Source organism: Acomys minous, assembly GCF_964271855.1.
Source record: "Acomys minous genome assembly, chromosome: 14".
NCBI lineage: Eukaryota > Metazoa > Chordata > Mammalia > Rodentia > Muridae > Acomys > Acomys minous.
The window spans coordinates 55706094-55730176 of NC_140496.1; the positions used below are offsets into that span (position 1 = coordinate 55706094).

At 47.1% G+C, this 24083-nt stretch overlaps 1 protein-coding gene across 2 annotated transcripts in view; it reads left to right on the forward strand.

Moving 5' to 3' along the window:
* NOTCH2 (notch receptor 2) overlaps nt 1-24083 on the forward strand; it is a 140733-nt gene that overhangs the window by 26548 nt on the left and 90102 nt on the right. For both annotated transcript variants that reach the window (XM_084756815.1, XM_084756816.1), the window contains exon 2: nt 9736-9817. In XM_084756815.1, the coding sequence (XP_084612941.1) occupies nt 9736-9817 (82 nt within the window). The remainder of the gene's footprint in view (nt 1-9735; nt 9818-24083) is intronic.

Here is a 24083-nt window from a genome sequence, read left to right on the forward strand (position 1 = left end):
TCGTTGGTGCTCAGTCAATGCCAGCTTCCTCTGTGTTTGGAGGGGGTGCCTTTGACCCACTAGCTATATGGCTTGGGATGTGGCTAGCTAATTTTTGAATTTCACGTCCTCAGGGTTCCTCTGTGAGGTCACTGGTAGCAGGTTTGGGGTTGTTGTGAGCTGTGCTGAAGCTCATTGTGCACAAAATCAAGATCTTGCATGAATTATAAATTCAGCAGTTCAAAAGGCAGATCACATTACATGGGCAGGCAGGAGCCAGATACTTGGTCTGTTATATATCTCCATGTATGTATGTATGTATGTATGTATGTATGTATGTATGTACGTACGTACGTACGTATAATCTATCTACCTATCTACCAATCAAATATAAAGCCTAGAGTATTTGAGACTTTCCATGGAGACATATTCAGGCCGGTAGCCAAAGCGATTACAATACCCTAAGTTTAATATTTTCGGTGAGGTAATCGTGTGTTGGGGAGGGGGAGTTGTTTCCTCTGCATCAGTACACCAAACCTCACTGTAACGCCTTTGTCCCTTTGCTTGAAGCCAGGCTTCCTTGCACCAAGACCGGTTTTTCCAAAGGCTTTGGCCCTGGTAATGGGATGAGGTGATGGTGGGAAGGCTGTTCCCACCCCACTGGGCACGGAGTGATGTGACGGGTAAACCCCTCTTGTTCAGCAGGCATCTCATTCCCATGTCCCCAAATGGATTGTTATTGAGGAGAGCATTTTAAGAGTGATAAACAAAAAGGATTAAAGTATGGCCTCTACTCAGCAATCCGTGTCCTTTGTAAATGGCTGTAATAAACTGTCATTTTGCAGATTTCCCTTGTGCTCTGTGGGAAATTAAGGTCTTGTTTCTCATTCTCTTGGTGGGAGATAGAACATTACTGGTCTCTCCTGTCCTCGGGCAGTTCAGCTTGGCCGTCGTTTCCCAAGCGTTGACTGTGGGCCTGTCCTCACAGTGGGGCTGACCTAGGCGGAGCAGAAAGGCTTTGTGTTGCCTTAGTTGTAGAACCCACACTGTCCTGGAACTCTCCTAGGCTCCAGACAGGAGGGATGGCAGAAAGGAAGTTGGAATGGGGTAGGCCAGGGCACTCACCCTTGCAGATCCATTGGGGGATTTAGGACTTGTTCACAATGAGTGGGGGATGGAGTAGGGTTGCGCACCTCATACAGAAAATTACCTTCATTTTAAATTATTATTTTAGAATTCGCAGTGTCAGTGATGGCCTTCCTGAGACCGACAGACTGAAGGTGGCACAGAGCCATCCCTTGGCCTCTCTAGCATTGACGAGAACCTTATCAAGGGCTCCATAGCCCTTTGGGTTTCTGAGTTGACTTAGTTGGAGGACTCGGGTTTATGGCCGCGGGGATCAATGGCTGTCATCAGCTGTGCCTGCCTTCCAGTTGCTCATGCCAGGTATGAGTTAAGTTTCTGTGAGGAAACAAGCGAAATGAATAAAGAAACTGAGAAGTTAGACTAATGGTTGTCCCATGTATCTTCTTCACATGTACCAATGGGCAGATATTTTCCCTCCGGCTCCCTCCGGCTCCCTCCGGCTCCCTCCGGCTCCCTCCGGCCCTGGGTCTGGGCTCTAAGTGTGATGCGCATGCCCCATCCTCACTGCGTGTGTCTCTGTGCTGACTTGGAGTATCAGATGCAGACCAGGGATTTAGGACCCTTTGAGGCTCTTGGATTTAGACAGTTCCCAGCGACTCGTGCAGGGTGCAGGAATGCTGGGCTGATTACTGTGCTTGAGTGAATGGGGTTTGCTTAGGGCTGTAGGTATAGAGCGTCTGTGACCCATATAATGGTGTAGATGCCACCCTCTGCAGACGTGTACACTTCAGAACACACGGCTGGACTCTGCCCTCCCCTGATGGCCTAGTCACCATTTGCACGTCAGCTGTGATATTCTGCTGACTGTTGCCTGCCCCTGGCTCCTGTGAGCAGCCTCGGTTCTCACTACACAAGGGTGCAAAGACCATGAGGATGGAGGCTGCTGAGGAAATCTGAGACTCAGCTCTGGATTTTCCCTGCTTGGTTTTGGGAACTTGCCACAGTATTTTACAATAGCATTTAGTAATCACAGGTTTTTTTTTCCTTTTTAATATAACATTGTGTCTTAGACTTTTTTGAAGTCTACCTCTAGATGAACAAACACTAGGCATTGTCTTCTCTATTAAAAAGCACTCTGAGAAATTTAAGCCAAAAGGACATTTGCTTCTTTTGCAGGGGAGGGTAGCAAGAAAATTATATATATTTATAATTTCTTTCCAGTAAAGGTTCTTAAGTACCTTCTGTTTAAAATTATGGGTTTTAAAATTTTTAAGTTGTACTTAAGAAAATATTTTTTTGTTTTTGTTTTTTAAACCTTTATAATAGTGAGGGCTTGCTGAAAGTGCAGGAAGTTGGTGGTAGGCAGAATGTGCCTTGATAAGAGGACAGACACAGCTAGTACAGCAGATCAGACAGAGGATGCCAGTGCTGGCTCAGGCCGGGCTCCCGAGCTCCTGATGCTTTAGACTCTGGGGATGGCACTTCTTCCTCTGCCTGAGGCTTCAGAACTGAACTTTGTGGGCTTGTGAACCCTGTGTCTGTTTTGGGGAGTGTCATTTTCTTCCCAGGGTGGATATCTATGCTGAGGAAACACATCGGGGCTTCTTGGGACAGTAAACTGGTGTTTACTGATCAATGGACTGGTCACTACGAGAGAAGGACAAGCATGCACCTTTTCTTGAATTTCCTGGAGGTTTTACTATTAAGGCTTTTTTGTTTGTCCACTTTTTAAAAGTTTATTTTTCATTTTTTTTTGCATTTGCTGGTTAGTTGTAGATTATTTTGTTTCTGTTCAACGTCTTCAGTCAGTGTCCCCTCCCTGACACACATGGCTTTAAGGTGCACAGGCAATTGGGTCAGAGGCAATATCGGCACCCGCACAAATTTTACTTTTTAAAAAAGACTTAATTGAGTGCGTGCGTGCGTGCGTGCGTGCGTGCGTGCGTGCGTGCGTGCGTGCGTGTGTATACACATGTGAGTGCATGTGTTCACCAAAGCCAGAAGAGGGCGCCATCTGATCCCCTGTTGCTGGGTTGCAGGTGGTAGTGAGCCTTTTGCTGTGGGTGCTAGGAAGAGTGGTGTGTGCACACAGCTAGGATGCTATCTCTCCATCTCCAATTCATGCATATTTTAAGACAGGAACTTTGAAAGGTGTTTTGGTTCGGCAGAGACTAGAAATGTACTTTCTCAACTTATGTTCTTGTTAAAAGCCAGAACGTTTCTACTGTCTTTCTCCTTTTATTTTACTTCTTATCCTGACAAAAGTAAAATTTGTATTATAGTCTCATCTGGGTGTTTTTCTGCTCAGCACAACTGAAGCTTTTGAACATTTTAAATACACAAGCTGGTTGTCTGCTAATAGGTTTTTGCCTTAGATGTTTAGTTTGTTGAGTGTCGTAGTGAGTATCCACCTTCCATGGTCCAGGCACATGGAGATGAGGCTTCTTTGCCAGCTTTTCGAGAACCTTCTTAGAAATGAGGGTAAGAGCATGATACAGCTGCCCAAGCTGCAGTGGACGCAGCATCAAAGCAAATGGGCGGATGGCGTCACCTTGTTAAAGAGGGCTGTCTTTCCTGACTCAGAATGCAAGTAGGAATTAGTAAGGTGGAAGAGGAGGAGGAGGAGGAGCAAGAGGAGGAAGAGGAAGGGGAATCATCTCAGTGTGCTGTCTGGACATCCTGGTCCTTCTGCGAGCTTCCAAGTCGTATTTGGTGGAATCTCCAAGATGTGAGGGTAGAGCTTACCTAGTTGAGCTCATTTGCTTCAGTTTGCAATTGAGATTTATTTTTTTTCCTATAGTTTTGATAAGAGAAAAAGGAAAAAGAAAAAAAAACATGTTGCATTGTAAACTCCAGTGTGACACAGCACATTGATAAATTTTGTCATCCTCCCCCACCCCCGGCCCCCCCCACCAGGAATTTAATATTATGAGTTAGGACAAAATTTCAGATTTTATTTTTGTTTTTTTGAGACAGGGTTTCCCTGTGTAGCCTTGGCTGTCCTAGACTTGCATTGTAGCTCAGGCTGGCCTCGAACTCAAAATGATCCACCTGCCTCTGCCTCCTGAGTGCTAGGATTAAAGGCAAGTGCCACCACACCCGGCAGATTTTTCAGATTTTAGAATCAAGGATTAATATTTCATAGAAATGGATTTATAAGGTGAAAATTCTAGATGCCTGGCTGGTGACTCACTTGTAATTCCAGCACCTGAGAGACAGACAGTTAAGAGGATCGCCCAGGAGTTCAAGGCCAGCCTGGGCTACAGCAAAACACTGTTGCTGCTGCTGCTGCTGCTGCTTCTCCTCCTCTTCCTCCTCTTCTTCCTCCTCCTCCTCCTCCTCCTTCTCCTCTTCTTCCTCCTCTTCCTCCTCCTTCTTTTCCTAAACCACAGGAGGTTTCAGTTTTGGGAAACCAGCGGGGACTGGGACCCTATAGCTGTCCTGTGTAAGTTAGAGATGAGCTTAATGTAGGTAGGAAGCATTTTCTCCTGGGTGAGCTGTGTTAAGAACACAGAGATCCTCGACATATTGTTGGGAAAACAAAAATCCATGTCTCCCTCGCCACTTTGCTCCTCTCCTTTTAATCAATCAATCCTGATACTCCCACTTTACTTCTGTTTCAGCGTGACACTAGGCACTCAGAACTTCCACACTTCTGTTTGTTTGCTTTTTTTTTTTTAATGGCCGATTTCCCCCTCCTTCCACCCTGCCCACAAAAAAAAAAAAAAAAAAAAAAAAAAAAAAAAAAAAAAAGGAATAAAAAATGAAGTGGAAGCTTTGTTGTTCGAAATTGAAGGGTGCTGTGAGAATCATTGCAAATCCCTGGCGTCTCCGTCTGCCCTGAATTCTCCTATTTTGGGTAGTAATGCAAGCAGTCATTTTAGAAAACAGTGTTGTGCTCACTTGACAACACTCTTTCCAGGGGCCCTGTGCCAGAAGCAACCGAGGGACACAGCCGAGCCCCAGCCAGCAACCCAGACTTCATCTCTCAAATTCAGCTACTTGAAATTTGCATAAACGTTGAAGGGGGAAAAGAAGAAGCACCCCGTGTCCCTCTTGTGCACATACTTTAGGATCTGCAGCCGTTCAGGGCATTAAAGTGTTGTCTGGTCTGAGGGAGCAAGCAGTGGGTGTGCGCAGTGCAGGCAGAGGGAGCACGGTATGAAAGGAATCGTGTGAGGCGCACAGCAGACAGAGGCTTATTTGAAGAGGCTACAAAGCAACAAGTAATGCCAATTTAAACCGTCACTTGTCAGAGCAACGAGTGAAGCACACTGAAGGCTGCTCAGATTACACCGTCTGGGGTACCAGACTTAATTACTCATGTTAGAGATTTTTAAAACAAAGAGAGGCTTTTAAGCCCCGTGATGCGTAGCTGGCACGGCCCGGGAGGCCCTGCAAAGCCTAGAAGACTGTGGGTAAGGAAGCCATCAAGTCTGGATACCTTTAGTCTGTCCTTACAAAGATAAATTCCTGGTGCATTGGACCTGGTAAGGATCAGCGACGCTTGTCTTGTTTGCAATGTTTGTATCCAGTGGTGCCTAATAAACGTGAATAAACACGAACCTCGCCTGGACTGAGTGGCAGTGAGCATCTATCCTGTTTTCTTAGTTCTTTGTAGAGATTTTGATAGTGGGTATCAAGAGGGTTTACGAAGGAAACTAAGAAAAGCAATTTCTGCTGTTTGTATTTTCCCTAGAGTCCTTTGCAAGGCCACTCTCTGTTCTAGCTGTCCCTTCCCTGCAGGCTGAGAGGATGGTGCTGCCAGAGACCACGGCTGAGCGAGAGGCCGTCGTAGGTGGAGTGGCCCTTTCGGTGTGGTTGTACATTTAGTGACTCATTTCTTTTTATTGCCTTTTTAAAAGGAGAGCAGTCAGCTCTGCGTGGCTCGTTTGTTTTATTCAAACATCACACTCTTATCAATATATCACACTCTTTATTAAATTGTGCCATTTTCCTTTGAAGTCGATGGGCTTAAACAGTGCAGTCAGTTCCCCTGCACTCAAGTGGCAGCTGTGACCCAACTGTCCTTGGGTGACTTAGCCCCTCCTGGCCTCCATGCGCTTCTCCTGTGACTACTGTTTAATTCTTATCCCAATCCCCTAAAGTATGTTAGTTCCTCGGCCTGCGTCCGTGCTCCACTCAGGTGGGCCTTTCTTAGCGCTGCCTGAACACTTTGTCAATGCTTTGTGCCTCACTTCTGGGCTTTGTTTTTTTCCTAGAGTATATCACTGTCTAAAGTCTTTTCCTTTGTTGTTATCTCTTTTCCCCTACAGGAAGCAGCGTCTGTGAGAGCACAGTATCCCTGACATCAGGGTGTGCATGTGCCTACCTGGTCGATGCGCTGGGTTCTGAGTATTAGAAAGCAGATCTCAGCCAGGCGTGATGGCGGGCGCACACTTTTGCTTCCAGGCCAGCCTGCTCTACAGAGGGAGTTCCAGGGCAGCCAGAGCTACAGTGAGACCCTGTCTCAAAACACCAGGGGGCAGGGGGCGGGGTGGTGTGCTAGAATCTGGGTTCTAAGTTTTGTGTCCCACTGTGCACCTTGTTGTGTTTGCTTTTGCTTTTTTGGTGGGGCACATGGACAGAAACACGGACACTGTATGACAGGTTCATCTTACCCTGCTATAGCAGCGTGCAGCTTAAGAAGAAAAGTTGGGCTGGAGTCTGGCTCTGGCCGCTCTTCCGTTTGCTGGAACTCTTCGCTTTCTGACACACGTGTGCTGTCTTCACATTTGCATTTAAGTTGCTAAACTGAAATGTTCACCTGCAGAGTAAGACCGCTGAGTCTTGAGGTGTGGTCTCTCCCAGTCTCTCCTGTAGAGGTCTGGTTTACCAAAGCTTTGATTTTTTTTTTTATGACACATAATTACAGTGTTCGCTTAGAACTAGTCCTAGAATAAAGTCTCGAGTCTCAAAACTGCTACTCCCTGGATTATCCAGATTCCTTGGCCCTTGGATTAAAGGAGTTTGGAGGCTTCTTAGGTTGGACACCCATATCTTAGTGCATTGGTTCTGCTCTCACTGTGGCGCTCCTCAGACCTCACGCCTCCTGAGCATCACCTGGGACTCACCGGGGCTGGCGAGCCAGGCCACGTACTCACTTAACAGGTGCCTCTGATGCATTCTGAAGTGGGAAAACTGTGGCTGAGGAAATGTTAAAGGTTCAAGGTAGCAGAGTCCCACAAACCAGCCAAGTGGCATTAATTATTAGCCCGAGGAGCCCGCCTCTTTTTTTTTTTTTGGTCAGTGAGTTGGATTGGTTCTCTAAGGCAAGGCTGTAAAGTTGTTTGCTGGATTGATTGCCACATATTGACTTTGGGTTGTTTGTATTCTATGAGCCTGTCACTGTAATGATTTGCCAGGACACTTAATAGGAACGGGCTGTGATTTTTTCCCCCCCACTGCCCATGGCCAAGTCATGGGTAGCTAGGTCCTTATGTACTTTTAAAAATTTGGTGTATTTTTAAAAATACATTATTACCTTGTGTGTAGTGTAATGTTTGTGTTGTGTGTATGGTACGAACACATGAGTGTGAAAGTGAGTGGCCCTGTGTGTACATGTCAGGGTCACAGAAGAGCTCCTGAGGTCTTCCTCTGTTTCCTTTTTCCTTACTGTCTTGAGACAGGATCTTGGTCTGAGCTGAACACTTTCTTCTGGGGGTTTGCCTGGTAAGCTTTTGGGATTCACCTCCAGCCCTCTTCAAGTTGAGTCATGGGTGAGTGTGCAGGGCCAGGCCTGCTCCGGTCCTTGTGCTTGCACAGTGAGAGCTACGTCAACTGAGCCATCTCCCCAGCCCCTCTATCGAGGGCCTCTCACTGCTGGACCGCAGGAGACTCCTAGGGCGGTTAACCTATCCTGGAAGGCGGCAGTTCACAGGTAGGGGATGTGGTTGCACCTTGGTTGCAGTTTACAGCCAGGTACAGGAGGCAGAACCGGGACTCACTATGGCTTTAACTCGTTGGAATTCTTGCAGGGGGCAGGACTGAAACTTCCCTATGCCTGTGGGGTAGTGCTATCCCGAGATGTTTTCCTTGTTTAAAGAGGAGAAAGAAGAGAAAGCAAATAGAGAAGAGCCCGAAGGTCCTCACTGGAACTAATAAAAGTGTCTAAAGAGAATGAAAACCTCAGTCTGAGAACTCGGTACGGAGGGAACAACCTGACATTAAGTGTTTTAATTATAGGAGCTGCACGGAGCTTATCAGTGTGGGAAGAGGCAGCTCTCCTGCCTTACAGGGAAGTGGGACGTGGGTGAGATGTCCCTCTTCCAGAGTCCAGAGATGCAAGGTCTGGATCTCAGGCTCAGTGCTGCCACCAGATCGGATCTGATGCCGCATGAGGAAACCACATGACCTCTCCGGCCCTCACTTTCCAGTGGGAGGTTAGCCTGTCTCTGTAGTTGAGAGCATAGTCTCTGGGCTTGGTCCCTGAAGTCCTTGTGTGCCTGGCTCCCTGCCTGACTGCTGTGATGAGATAGTGTGTGAAGAAGCGAAGCACTTCCCAGGGTTGTGGTCAAGGCTGAGGTAGCTCCTGTGTGTAGAGCACTGGGCGGCTACCTCTGAGGGGTTTATGAGCCTCTTGGTTGTTAGATTAGGTTCTGTCTTGCCTTTCTAGTAGTCCTTAGGAGTCTTGATGTTGATTTGGTGATGAAAATTCCAATTCTAAAAGCGAAGCATTCAGTGTGGAGCTTGGTAGACTTTGTCCTCCCCTGGCTGAAGTCAGTGAGTCTGTGGCTCCTCACCTCCATAGTCTGCTTTGAGGAGCCTTGAGTGGCAGGCAGTCTTCTCCTTGCCTCTCCAGGAGCTTAGGGGAAACAAGACTTGAGAGCTTTTGTTTTTCTGTCAAGATAAAATTGGTCTTTGTTTTGTTTATTTTAGTCTTTCTCCTACAATCTCTAGTTACTGTCTTCTCCCTGCATTTTATTTATTTTTAAATATTTATTTATTTATTTTTGGTTTTTTCAGACAGGGTTTCTCTGTGTAGCCCTGGCTGTCCTGGACTCACTTTTAGACTAGACTGGCCTCAAACTCACAGTGATCCTCCTGCCTCTGCCTCCCAAGTGCTGGGATTAAAGGCGTGAACCACCACCGTCCAGCTCTCCCTGTTTTTTTTTTTTTTTTTAATGAGTCTTTGAAATGAGAGATTATGATGTGTTTGTTCCTCCATGGATTTTGTTTTTCCTTTTTTCTGGGTCCTGTCATTAGATGTTGACGCTTCTGACTTCTTACTGAAGTGGTCTGTTTCACTAAGGCTTCACCTGAAACTAAGGAACTCCTTAATGTGGCCAACCACTGTCCACTCAAGTCTTAAGTAGTCAACAATCAATTCTTAGATACTTTTCTGAAGTGTCTAAATCCTAAAAGGATGACGGCCTGTTACGGTTGGTACAGCTTTGGTGATCTCACTGTCACTGAGACATGTGACTGCCAGACAAACCGAGGCACAGGGAGAGCGTGCTAAGGACCTACAAGGCCATGTGAGAGGAGACTGTACAATGAACACCTGGGCATCTGTGATTGGAGGAGCCAACCAGTGACGAGTCAGTTAAAAGTCTAAAGGAACAGCAGAACAGAGATGATGTGGGATGACTTTCTCTTTGGACCCCACTTTGCAGTCTGCGGGTTACGATTGGTGCCTGATTTCTGATTCCACTTTGTGTTTTATTTCAGCTTTGCAGTGTCGAGGTGGTCAAGAGCCCTGTGTAAATGAAGGGACCTGCATTACTTACCACAACGGCACAGGCTACTGCAAGTAAGTTCTTTTGTATGGTGTCTCTCTGATGGCAGGCCCCGGGCAAGGAGTGCTCAGGCTGTTTTTATATTGCTGATGTTTCTGGGAAGTGTTGCTGGTTCCTAGACTCTAAGGATGCAGTTTTTGTGGGTGGTGAGGATGGAAGGACATGGTTGTTAGGTAGGTGGGTGAGAATACTTTACTATCCTGCGTTTGTCTTTATCATTATGAAAGAGTTTTAGTGAGTGGCTAGTTAATATCTATTGAGTACTTTCTTATTTTTCAGCTTATTACACAACTTTAGAATCTTTTCTGCCTCAAATACTAGACATGATCGCGCTTCCAAGTCACATTAAGTATATATTTAATTCCGACCACTCTAAGTGAATGTAAAATAGTCATTCGGAAACTTTAATCTCCTTGTTTAAAAAGTCTAGTTCTGAAGGTGAGGCTGTGGAGCAAGGTTAGCATATGAGCCTATGGGATGGAGGAGGGCGGGCCTGTGGGATGGAGGAGGGCGGGTCTGTGGGATGGAGGAGGGCGGGCCTGTGGGATGGAGGAGGGGCGGGTCTGTGGGATGGAGGAGGGCGGGCCTGTGGGATGGAGGAGGGGCGGGCCTGTGGGATGGAGGAGGGCGGGCCTGTGGGATGGAGGAGGGGCAGGTCTGTGGGATGGAGGAGGGCGGGCCTGTGGGATGGAGGAGGGCAGGTCTGTGGGATGGAGGAGGGGCGGGCCCGTGGGATGGAGGAGGGCGGGCCTGTGGGATGGAGGAGGGGCGGGCCTGTGGGATGGAGGAGGGGCAGATCTGTGGGTAGGACATATCAGGGGGAGGGATGGACCTGGGAACTTGAGGAACCTCTTGATTCAAGAACACTTATTTTCTGTTTTTCCAACCATATAGTCTTATCTGATGTTTTTGTTTGAGAAATTTCACACACAGTCTCTTTTCATTTCTTTTATGTATTTATTTTTGAGTTAGGGTCCACTCTGTAGCCTTGGCTGGCCTCAGACTCCCTTTTTAGACCAGGCTGGCCTTGAACTAACAGAGCTACACCTGCCTCTGCTTCTCACAGTCCTTGGATTAAAGTCATGTTCTATCAAACCAAGCTACATGTCCCGCCCCCTGCCCTCTCCCCAGGGTTTTTCCTTGTAGCCTTAGCTGACCTAGAATTTGCTGTGTAGACCAGGATGTCTCAAACTGAAAACTCAAAAGATCCTCCTGCCTCTGCCTCTCGAGCACTGCCATTATAAAGGTTGTGCTACCACCAACCGGCAAGCTACATTTTTACTGATGATATATTTAAACATTTTTTACCTCATATGTTTTGGTAGTAAGGTCTATCCATTCTCTTTATACTAGAGAAATAAGATTTGGTAATAGGAAATTGCTTTTCTTTTTTCTTGTATCGTTGTGACCTCCCCCCGCCCCCAAAGAGACTTGATTCTGACCTTAGGATATAAATTCTTTAATGTCCTGAGATTTCATTCCCAAGTCAGAAACTATTTTCTTCAACAAAGTGAAAATATTTTAAGCTGTGGTGACAGTAAAATTTAACAATAGTTTGTTTGTATTGGAGTTAAGATAACATTGGAAATGAAAGATTTTATATAACTGATTATGGCTACTCACTTGGTTTGTAGCTAGGAAAACACAGCCCTTGTGGTACATTCTCCTCCTCATGGAAGATGCTAAGGGAGGAAGCTGAACACCCCAGCCTGACACCGCAGTGCTGTTTGTCTCTTCAGTGTCTGTGTGGCAACTCACTCTGTTCTAATAGTCAGCTCTCTGATGGTCTCAGCGGGCACAGTGTGATCGCCTGTTGAGTCTTTTCTCAGTAGATTGCGAAGCCCTGGCTTTGTGCATTTTTGCATAGCTAATACCTAGCAGTGTGCCTGGTATGCAGGGATTGTAGAGCAATGAGTTCTGTTGTGTGCCTTCTTCCAGAGCGGTGCTTCTCAGCCTTTCTGGCACTGTGACCCTCATTTCATGGTGATCCCCAACCTTAAAATCATTTTCCTTGCTATTTCATAACTTTGCTACTGTTACAAATCTTAATATAAATATCTGTGTTTTCTGATGACCTTAGGCGACTCCTATCGAAGGGTTGTTTGATCCCCAAAGGGGTCATGACCCACAGGTTGAGAATCCCTGTTCCAGAGCAATGTAAACAGACACCTGTTTACCTCAGGTAGGGCGCTGAAAACAGAAGAGCTGATGCCACCTAAGTGCAGCTCAGTGAGCTCATTGGAGTTTCTTATTGGAGCACAAGCACCTGCAAGGCAGGCGGCAGCCACACTGAAAAGCCCACACCAGCATGGTGACAGTGTCAAGAAAGCGTCTTCCTGGCGCTTCCTGCAGAATTCACACAGCTCACAGGCAGCTCCCTGGAGGTGGGCCTGCTCTCCCCAGCAGCTATTTTCCTAACCCTGGGGCGGGGCTTTGCAAATTCTGTGGCTTCCATGCTTCTCCTTATGCCTTGTCAGTTTCCTTAGCTGCTCCTTACCAGCCGCCTCCTGCCTCTGTGGAGTAGAAGTTTCCATTGGGAGGGAGCAGCCACACAGGCTTCCGTGAGTAAAAGGTCCACACACACAGAGCTCACTCAGCCCGGGACAGCGCTTCCGAGCCGCTTATCTGTTTATCTTACCGCTGCCTTTCCTCCCTGGCGTTGTATTTGCTTTCTGTAACATTGGCCTGCTAGAGAGGCACGCTAGTTGGATAGAATCGGACTTAATGACTTACGCAGGGCGAGTTTCACATACGTTATAAATGCTGGCCCACGTCTTTCTGATAGGAGGTTTCAGGGAGAAGAGTCTCTGAGCACTGGAGAGGACAGAAAATAAAGTTCCCTTTTAGGAAGAGGCAGTTTCAACAGTTGCGAGCCTCAGACTAGAAGCACAACCAGGGAGGCATGGCTGCCCCCAGCTTCGGAGAAAGAAACCCTGTACAATGATGTGCATGTTAGAAGCAGAGCCAGCCTGGGGCTAGGTGTAGTGAACAGCTTTTGCCCTAGCATTTGGGAGGAAAAATAAGGACGATCTTCATGGGTTCAAAGTTAACCTGGTGTGCCTAGTGAGTTTCGGGCCAGCCAGGGACACACAGTAAGACCTTGTCTGAGAAGGACAGTCTAATTTCTGGCCTCCTTGCCCTGCTCCCCTGAATACCTGCTGGCTGTTGATCGAATAGACTTGTGGGTCAAGTTCTGGGGGAGTCCCTCAGATAATCTTTCAACCCTACTGCAAAGGAAGACAGTTGGGAAAAGGAGGAGTCAGGGAGAAAATTGGCAGAGCCATCCTTTTGGGAGAGCAGCAGGAAGACTGGAAAAGGAGGGCTTACGTCATAAAGATGTACCTTAGTGTCCTCAAGAGAGACCAGTTAATGCGAGTGAACACAGGAGAGTGGGAACCTAGCAGAGGCTGAACACCTGCTCCCCTAACCTCTCTGAACTCTTCAGCACCCTTATAAGTAAAAATGGGGTGTGCTCACACACTTCTCAGCCCCTACTCACCACCCCATCACCTGGGAAACAAGGTGTCCCAGTTTGTTCAGTAAATATTTTCACAAAATAGTAAGTAAGTATTCCAACACTTAGAGGGTTATGAAAATTACAGCAGCACTCAGGGCATGTGATCGCCTTTTATTCCTGAGGTTTCTTAGTGGATTAAGGAAACTGAGCTGAAGCCAAGTTCCTTTTGTAGGGGGTAGGGTGGGAATTGGGAGGAAGATGGTTGGGAGTGGAAGGTATCCCCGAGCCTGCTAAGGTTGCCATTATGCTGCTGGCTCAGCTAAACCCTAATGATTGTTTATAGACATGATAGAAACCCGTGATAAGATCACATTGACAGATGAGGATAAGTACTTTCAAAGATGGGTTTTGTGCACAGCTCAACTCTTATCCCCCCAACCCCCTCACTGTTAGGAGCCCAAGGACCCTGTCAGATTGCGGTGCCAGGCACGGGGAACCTGTGCAATCTTGCATAAAACTCAATTACTGCTGCTAAATAGCTGCTGTCAGCTCTTAATAAAGTCTGCTCACTACTGAAAGTTAAGACATTTTATTCTCTCCCCGTCCTACTGGGAGGTGTAAATATATAATTAAGTTTGGATGTAATTAATCACTTTCGAGTTGTTTGTTCCAGCCTTTCAAGTAAAAACCACCTCAAATCCCATTTTGATTAAAAACCATGGGCAGCTCATGTTCCCGAGGATGCCGGGTGTAGGTGAGGTCATGAGTTACCCAGATCGCTGTGTTTACTGTAAGGACGCATCTGTTGGCGGCGTTGAAGCCCTCCTCCTCTGTTGGCTGGAATGGGTGGGTTGCCAGGGTTCTGCTTCTCTCGTCCGCTCCTTGTCTTGACTGTGGGCACAGTTTTGCTTTCCTTCACACTCTGCCTTAAGCGACTAGGGGTGCAGTAGTGGTTGTGGTCCTGGTCAGGCTTGGCTTCAGGCTTTGCTAGATAGCTCTGCTTCTGTTCACCCCTAGTTCTGGAATATGGCCCCCATTTCCAAGATGTGACCCTTCAGGGGACCCCTGGGAAGTATGAGGGGCTGACCAAGCCTGGGATGCTTTTTTATCAAGCCCCTCTCTGCTGACAGGACTTGCAGAGGGAGTGCCTGTTCAGTCTTTGCAGCCATCCAGCTCTCTCTTGGGTCTTGTTTTCTCATCTTACTGCTGTGCAGTCAGAAACCATTGAAGGATCCACACAGAGTTGTGGCCATACTTTGCGTTCCTCCTCCCAGGTTGCCATCTTTTCCAGGGTTTTGCCTTTCAAATTCCATTTGTCCCCGTGGCTCCTGATGCCCCTGCCTTGCGCTCTGTTAGAAAGACATCCACCGAGTGCTTGGAGCGCTTGCTCTTTTCTGTATGTATGCTGCCTGGGTTGGAGATGGCAGCCTGCAGAGGGGAAGCGGCTGAGTGTGGGCTTCTCAGGCTTCGCTTCCTTCCCCTCTCAAGTCCCATGTCCCGTGTAGTGTCCTCCAGAGCCTTTAATCTCATCCCTTGCTGTTGTTCTTAAGGATGCAAACTGGCGTTGCTAGGGTCCTTCACCATCACCTGTCCTGGGTGAGGGAAAAGAAGGAAAAGTCATATGTAAAGCTACACAGTTGCAGAGGTTCCTGTGAGTGGGTCCTTTCTCCTGGAAACCTCTAGTTTGTATCTAAAAGTTACATTTTAAAGTGCATCGTGATGAATGCAGAATGTTCTAAACTACAAGCTTATGTCACATTTTATCCAAACCTTGTCTGCTAGCTGCAATAAACATTAGCAACTAAGTATTTTCTTTGCCAGGATTAGGAGTGATGTTGGTGGTCCAGGCATCTGAAATCCATCCAAGAAAACTGGGCCCGCTGCCTTCATTGTCCTCTTAACACATTTAGGTATCATAGCAGAGATCAGAGGAACTGGACTCCCTCAGAACTCAGCACGCTATGGAGGCTGTATCCCCAGTGTTTATGCCTCCGTGGTGGTCTCGGAAGGGTGTGTTGCGAAGTTGTGGCTGACTCAGCATTAGGCCTTAGTGTGGGTCCTGCTGTGAGGGGAGCTGAAGAGCAGAGTCGCGGAGGGGCCTGTCCACTGGCCAACCACATGCTTGCCTTTCTGCCAAGCTGGCCTGGCAGCCTGGTTCCTTCACGCTGGCGGCAGCAGAGCCAGCCATGCTTCCCTAGTCTCTTCATTTCCCCCTACAACCTCTCTTTAGCATCTTTTAAACAATAAGCAAAGAGTGATATCCTTGGCTCATTAAAAACCTTTCACAGGGTAGAGTTGGCCCCACCCCCACCCCGCTTTTTCTTAGCGTGTGCTTAAGAATGATTAACTCAAGAGTTACTTATTGTGCGGAGGGAGAGGTAGCTCAGCTGTTAAAAGTGCTTGTTGCTACTCTTGCAGAGGACCCAGGTCTGGTTCCCATCACCTGCATGGTGGCTCACAACCATCTGTAACTCCAGATCTGAAGCCCTCTCTGGCCTCATAGGTCACCAGGCATGCAGATGGTGTACAGACGTACATAGAGGCAAGACACCCAGACACAGAGTAAAAATAAACACAATCTTAAAAAAAAAAAAAAAAAAAAGACACATTGCAGTCTGCCTGTGTGTACCATAGGCAGCAGCACAGGTACCCGCAAGTCTGCGGCTGCGGTTGCAGTTAACTGATACTGCTATGTTACTTTATGCGTCTTTGCAGCTGTTACCAGTTCACTGGGCTGGATGACTTGAGGCAGCTCAGTGTGAGCCCTACAGGGCTGTTGGGAAGTCAGGTGGGAAATAACCGATCGCCGTGCGCAGCAGTGACCAGCGGAACTGGGGCTCCGCTGAGGGGACTGAGTGGGGCGCAAACTCAGTCATCCAGACCAGCCGTACCTTGTATCAAAATTAATGCAAAAAATCCCACCATTCTAACTAAGGAGGTCAGCGATACTGATTACTGCCTTTGCCTCCGGCCCTTGGGTGGTGTAGCCTGGCACTTGTGAGCAGATTAAGTCTTGGAAGAGTCCTGCCTGGCAACATGCACAAAACATAGATCTTGGGGCCAGATAGACTTAGGTTTGAGCCTCCTTCCTACTAGAAGGCAGATCTTTGGCAGTGTAATGGCCACAGTGCTCGCTGATTCTTGTTCTAGACCAAGTTAAGGTCTAGAACAATTAAGCTGTTTATATGAAATACACAACGTTACATTCTTGCTTTCTCAGTCACTATATGGATGCTCAGAGAGTATAAATAATTTGCTCAAGATCTTAAAACTTTTCTGTTAATGGACTCAAGATGGCCTTTTTGAAAATGTGCTGTCATTTTGTGTCTCAGTTTACCTATCAATAAAATGGGACCAAACTGCATAGTAAAGTAAAAGCTCAAACGAGTCCCCTCAAAAAGGAAGTGTGAAACATTTGAAAATACATGCCTTCTAGAATATGATTAAATATCTTACTTTATTCACTAAGATATATTTATTTATTTACTTACTTATTTTTATGTGTCTACCATGGCATGCGCATGGAGGTCAGAGGACAGCTCGCAGGAGTCAATTTGTTCCCATCATGTGGCGTCTAGGGCTTGAACTCAGGTTGTCAGGCTTGGCAGCAAGCCCCTTCATCTGCTGTGCCTTCCTGCTGGCCCCTTAGTTCCTGACTTGAAAGTAGAAACAGTGGTGTTAGGTGGCCTGAGTATCTCACTTAGCCACGTCCTCCTGACTGAGAGCTGGCTGAGGTTGCATGGCTCAGCCTCTGCTAGTGCCTTTTGTCATTATGTAGATGAAACATAAGAAAAAGGCAGTGACGTGAGGCATGGAAAATGCTTGTCAATGTGCTTTTCAGTAGAGAAAATTAAATTAAAAAAAAAAAAACCCGAAACTTCCCCATTTCCTGACTGAAGGCGAGCAGGCCCAGAGTACTTTTATACAGCTGTGACACAGACAGGTGAAACCAAGTGGCTTCTGAGGTGTTGCTGCCAGCACAAAATCACATGTTAAACACAGCGCTCGCTGGCCACATAGTGAGTTACCCATGCACATATGCGTGTCCCTCAGGGCTTTGCCGTGTCTAACAGTGCCATTCCGAAGCCAGGCTTATTCACACTGACCTTTCAGGCTCCTCTAAGCTGTGTGTGTTTGAAGAGTCTCCCACATGGGAGTCTGGACCATCAGAGCATGGTAACACAGTCCCCATGCTCTTTCCAGGTCCTCTTTAGGCTTTCGGCTGAAACCATAAATGTTGTTTGATGAAGACCGTTCATAGGCTTTGCCTGAATCTCTGACTGTCTTGGGTAGCTGCCAATAAGTTAAATCAATTAATTCTGGCTCACAAAGCTGGCATTAATAGATTGGAGTTTAGCTCAGCTTCTTGGAACAGGGGCTCCAGGTAAGCTATAATCCTGTGTGACGTTGCTCATTGTTGGTCACAGCTTGTCAGCACCAGCAGTTCATGGAGGAACCTCCCCCTACCCCCCAACACCCTCTCACTGGGCAGCAGAATGAGAAATATTTCTCTCTCTAGAGAAGCTTAATTAAATTCTTCATTTTAGCTCTCCCTATATCTGCCCTTAATCAGAATTGGATGGAAGTGTAATTATGCAGAGATTTCCAAGCTTGCTTTGATAAAATAGTATAAATATGTGAGCATGATGGAGCCTTTTCCTCAGTGCTCAGGAGTCAGAATTTCCGGGAATGCAGCTGGGTGTCTGGGCCAACCCTTGTTGCATGCGTGCATATCCATGCATGAGTGTGCATGCACATGTACATGTGTTAGGAGAATGTGTTGTTTCCATATTTATGTAATTTAAGCTTTATTTTACATCTAACCCAATGTAAGATAAAACAACATTCCTCTTCAGTGTTGCTACAGTTTCTAGATGTTATTTATCCACCCTTAGTGGCCTTCCTGAAGACGCAGTCATCCGTCTGAGGTCCTTGGACAGGAACCGATTCTGAGGCTGTAGTTTCTGTTTAATATGCTCAGAAAGAGTCCACATGGTCTTATGAAGAGGACTTTAGGAAAGAGGTGCGAAGGCAAGGGCAGCGGTGACCAGTGGCATTGCTCAATGATTAAAGAATCTGCCACCTCCTGCCCCACATCCCATGCCTGTAGGAGAGAAAGTTCATAAGAACATGGCTTGGAGTCTAAGTGGTACTTGGAACCCTTAATTTCAGTCTCCTGTTTCACAGAGGTGGTTTCTCTGCCTGGCTGTTCATCCTTTTCAGTATTTCTGCCACACGGGGCAACTACATACTGTTTTGTCAACTATGAACACCCTGTATCCCCCCTGGGATGGTAAGGGCTCAGAGGTGTTGTCTCCACACACGCCCTGGGTGTAGGTACCGTGGATAAGGAAGCCAGAGACGTCTCAGGTCTTTCTGTGCTGGGTAGTGTGAACAGACCAGGAGAGCCCTACATAAGTCTCTGTCTCGGGTGCTTTCTTTCTGTTTAAATTCTAGTCCATGTAATGTTTTACTGAACCGGTGTGTGGATCAGTCTGGTTTCAAGTGACAGCTAAGTGCTTTGGGCAAACATTCCTTGAGCACCTGTTAGCATGAACGGATGGTGATGGAATGCCCGGCATGGGAGCTTGGGGAAGGGGCCCGTGCACAGGAAGAGAAGGCCGCCGGCAGCAGTGACCGTCCTTCCCTTGGACTTTCTGGCTTGCTGCTGACTCATTGTCTTGCCAGACAGAGTAGCCTGGTAGGCTTGTGGCTGTATTACGCAAGAAACTCAGACTCCACCACGAATCTCATAAGCCAAGAAAAAGAATGGGTTTGGATAGAGGGAGAGATGCAAAAACAGAGGCAGTGACTACGGGTGGTTTCCACGGGCTGCACAGTTCGCTCTCTTAGCTGAGAATTCAGGTCCTCACAGTCACATCTCTCCTGCCCAGCATCCCATCGGCCAGGTTCAATTCATTTTAGGGATCCGGAGTGAGTATCTGTTAGCCAAGTCTTTGGTTACCCTAAATTAGCTCATGTCCTTTACTGCCTGTTTCCTCTAATTATATAGTACATACCCGAACCCTCAATTATCCAGAATAAAGCAGGCTATCTGCTCCGTGTGGAAAACATTTGACAGTGGTTATGATATTCTTGCCTCGACCTTGGCAGTGCCTTAGTCATTTAACGTCCTGGCCCTTTAAGATTGTGAAACCCTGGTTCTTGTGTAAGTCAGGCACATCTCCTTGAGGAATTTCTTCACTGGGCAGCTTGCCCTTTTGAAACCTTAGTCATTGTGAGCAGTACCCGAGGAACCTCCTTGACTCTACTTTTTCTGCTGTCGTCCCATTTGTCTATAATATTTGTGGTCTCTGACTGTCTGTCTCATGTTGCCAAAACTCATGCCTCTGAACGTCTGGGTCAGTCTTTAAAGCCGGACAGCACTTGGTTACTAATGAAAAGGTGACTCATTTCCTTCCAGGCAAAGGCTGGCACTGTCAGAGTTCATAAGATGCCTCTATGGCACAGCTCAGCGATGAGATTTATTTGCATAATCCTTCTAAATTAATGTTGGTGTGGTTTTGTTTTGGAGACAGGGTCTCTCTCCATAGCCCTGCCTGAAATGTGTTGTGTAGACTAAGCTGGATTTGAACTCACAAAGATCTGCCTGCCTCCGTCTCCCAGTGCTGGGATTAAAGGCATGTGCCACCACACCTGGCTTCTTCTAGTGAGCAGGAGAGTGAGCTGGAGGGCCTTTACACTTGAAAGGAGTGCCTGCCAGTAAGTCCTGGAGAAAAGACCTACATAAATTTACCTAATAGTTGATTCCCTGTGGGATTAAATGTAGTATTCTCTTCCCAGACCACTGTTGCTCAACCACACATTGGCCATTCAAATGCCTTGTGTAGCTTACCTGAAGGCAAGAAAGGTCTGTCATTTCTATGTTGCAGAAAGCAGGCTGCTGTGCTGGCCTGGGGTTTGGGAAGAAGATGTTAAGGCATGGAGAAGGACACAGAGAGAGGTCCTTTGGGCTCTGGGCTTCTTCTTGTGTCCTTATTGTTAGCAATTTCCCTTTTGTGTGGCCTTCGCCTCCTTGTACTTCCTGTGCGGGTTTCACTCAGAGTGAGCCATGAGCAGCAGTTCACTTCCATAAGCATGCATGGCCATTGCAGAGATGGTCAGGCACCAGGAGGGGGTGTGGCCACTGCAGGGATGTTCAGATACCAGGAGGGGTGTGGCCACTGCAGAGATGGTCAGGTACCAGGAGGGGTGTGGCCACTGCAGAGATGGTCAGGCACCAGGAGGGGTGTGGCCACTGCAGAGATGGTCAGACACCAGGAGGGGTGTGGCCACGGCAGGGATGGTCAGGCAGCAGGAGGGGTGTGGCCACTGCAGGGATGGTCAGGTACCAGGAGGGGTGTGGCCACTGCAGGGATGGTCAGGCACCAGGAGGGGTGTGGCCACTGCAGGGATGGTCAGGCAGCAGGAGGGGTGTGGCCACTGCAGGGATGGTCAGGCAGCAGGAGGGGTGTGGCCACAGCAGGGATGGTCAGGCAGCAGGAGGGGTGTGGCCACTGCAGGGATGGTCAGGCAACAGGAGGGGTGTGAAAAGAAATAGAACATGGGGAGGATTCTTGCCCATGGAGTGGGACTTGGCGTCCTTGCAGCCTAGGGTAGGAGAGCTGAGGGAGTTAAAGGGACCTTAGGGTGTGCGGCCCAGGCCGAGGCAGAACGTGTTACTCTGTATTACACAACTGACTAGAATACAGATCAGGCATTGAACTATTTACTCTTGACCCCATTAAACAAAGTGGATATCCAGCCTGTTTTTTTTTTTTCCACAGTAGCAACCCTTTAGGAACTAATGTGAGTAAACACATGTATAATCATGGAAACAGGACGTAAAAAGAAACAAACATTTGGGTTTCTGTGGAGCAATTTGAAAGAGTAGGCGTTTTACTTTTTAAGTTTGGTGAATGCAAACAGTGTGGAGATTATTTGTAGTTCTTGGTGAGGCGTGTGTCCCTGGAATTGCAGAGCTGTGACCAGAACAGACGGGAACCATACGGCTTTAAAGTGACTGCTGGAGACTGTTTGGTCAAGCATCTTACTTTTAGAAAAGGTGTATTTGTTTTTATGTTATGCGTCATTGCTTGGCCTGCATGTCTTAATGCGCTACATTCCACATGCATGCTTGGGGCTCCTAGAAGGCCAGAAGAGGGCATCGGGTTCACTGCTGCCAGAGTTACAGAGGGCTGTGAGCTGCCAGGTGAGTTCTCCTCTGCATGAGCAGCAAGTGTTCCTAACCACTGAGCCAGCTGTCCAGAGCCAAGCATCCTCTTCTTAGTACAAGGAAGACTGAGGACGAGACAGGTAAAGTGGCTTCTTCAAGATTACATGTCCAGCAGCGGAGTCAAGGCTGGTCTAGAGGAATGGGCTGTGGAAGCAACTTAGCCAGAAAGATCTGTGGCTGTCCTGAAGCCCTAGGCAGGACATTTTAAAAATCATGCACTCATTAAAGTTTAATATTCATTCAGATAGGGAACAAACTCCTAATTGTTAGACATGCACAATTAAGTACATTTACATGCATATTTGTGTGTATGACAGTCTTGCATTGTGTGTGTGTGTATACATACATGCATGGCCTTGTGCATGCACCGTGTCCTCAAAATGTCCCCTAGCGCCGTCTTGATTGACTACCACAGGGCAGTGTGTGAGTGGAGTGCTGAGGAGAATGTAGGTACTGGCTTTGCCCTGGCTCAGTCTAGTCAATGAAAAACCTCTCCAGAGATGGTGCGGAACATGAGATGTGGTGTGCTATAGTTTCTTCCGAAGACTGGCCTTGTTTACACTCGTTACACCTGTCTCTGGAAGCACAGATCCAGTCTGGACCACTTGGGCTCTGGGGGTCTGCTGCGCCGTCCCTAACATGTCTTCTGGCATGTCTTTGCTTTGGGCGAACTTGCGGGATGCGCTCAGCATGCCTGTTGAAAGTCTAGTTTTTCTAGTACAAAAGACCACAAAGCACTGTAACGTCTCAGATACTTTTTACTCCCAATAATTGATTTCCCCCCAGCATTAGATCTAGTCCTGTTTTTAAGAGGAGTGTGGTAGACAGAGGCTACATTAGGGTTAGACACCATAATTATGGACAGGCACCCATTGTTTTGATTATCTTAGGTGTTTGTTTGCTTGTTTGTCTTGGTGTTGGCATCCAGTCTGGAGTCTTGGAGTTGTCATGTGCTCTCTGCCCCTGAGCTTCACTCCCAGCCTTTGTCTTTGGTTTTCATTTATGCAGAGGCTGTGGCAGCCAACAGTAATGCTCGTTAGACCATTGGGTTGTCTTCCTGAAATTAAACATACTTCATAATAACTACTTCTTTAAAAAAATTTTTTTAAAAGATTTATTTATCATGTATACAGTATTCTGCCTGCAGGTACACTTACATGACAGAGAGGGCACCAGATCCATTGTATATGGTTGTGAGCCACCATGTGGTGGCTGGGAATTGAACTCATGACTTTTGAAAGAGCAGTCAGTGCTCTTAACTTGTGAGCCTCTCTCCAGCCCCATAATAACTACTACTAAACTGGCCAGTTTTATTTTTCTCCTTCTCCTCCTTTTGCTGTGGTCTTGGGTGTTAAGCCCAGGGCCTCACACACAGGAATTGAGTGCTCCACCAACCTTTTATCTCCAGCAGAAGTGGCCTTATTTATAGAAAACAAAAGTTCATCTAAACTGTAAGCATTTTGGCCTTTATGATATGAATGCTGTCCTCCCCTCACCTAGCATCAGCCGACTTTCTTAAAATGCTAGATGGCCCATGTTATATATAGGTCAAGTGTCAAGCTGGCAGTTCTGTGTCACTGTATGTGCCTATTTAAAATGCCACCAGTGATGGTTCCTAAGCTAATGATCCAAACATAGGTTTCTTGTGAGGACAGATGTGTGCCAACCCACTTCAGTGCCTAAAAGCCAGTGGAAAGCTTCCTGTTTTCCCAGGAGATATGGCAGATGCCAGGAGAGTCACTGCTTTTGCTGTGTGCAGTTTTAACAAGCAGATAAAGTTCTCGAAGCAGCTGAGCTGAGATCACAGTGGGGAATCTTACTTGAGCCCTCTGGTGTCAGCTCTTGGTTGGTGCCCTGCGCTGGATTACGGCCAGGGTCTCTACTAAATTAACAAGGTACATAATTCAAAGAAGTGAAAACCACATAGTTTTCTTTGGCAAATAATTGTTCTCATTACTATCAAAGTAGTAAATGTCAGTTGATTAAACGCCACAAAAGTTATCCCTAGTGTGGACAAGTTTTTGGGGGGTGGCTGTTATGACAGTGATGATTTCAATAGTCACATTTGCTCTTAAAAGGGTCTTGAGAGGTGTATAGGTAAGCCTCGACCAACCCCGGAAGCAGAGCTGGTGCTGGCTGGTGCCTGCTTCCATGCACAGTGATGTGGCAGAGCCTCCTCCACAGGTACTGCCAGTATCTGCTGTATGTGAGAGTCAGTGGGTTTCTGTGCAGAAGACATACGTGTCTCCCCATGAGAACTGCATGACTTCATATTTAGGAAAACGTGATTTAAAGAAATCTATTCCATATGAGGTTGGGCGGCTTTGAATAGCCTTGGGTTTATGAAGGTTAAGGGGGTAGGTACTCTGTGGATCAAGAATCTTAATTAGCTTAAAAATCCTCTAGGTAAATAGCTCAACCCAGTGGTTCCCAAACTCCCAGTGTAATTGAAGTCTGGAGCCTTTATGGTGTAAAGGCTATGTGGACCCTTGCCTCGTGCCCTTTGGCGTCTGTTAAGAATGTGAGCGCCGAGCAGTTGAATGACTTCCATATGCTGGTCACTGTGTTTGGCACATGGGGTATAGTA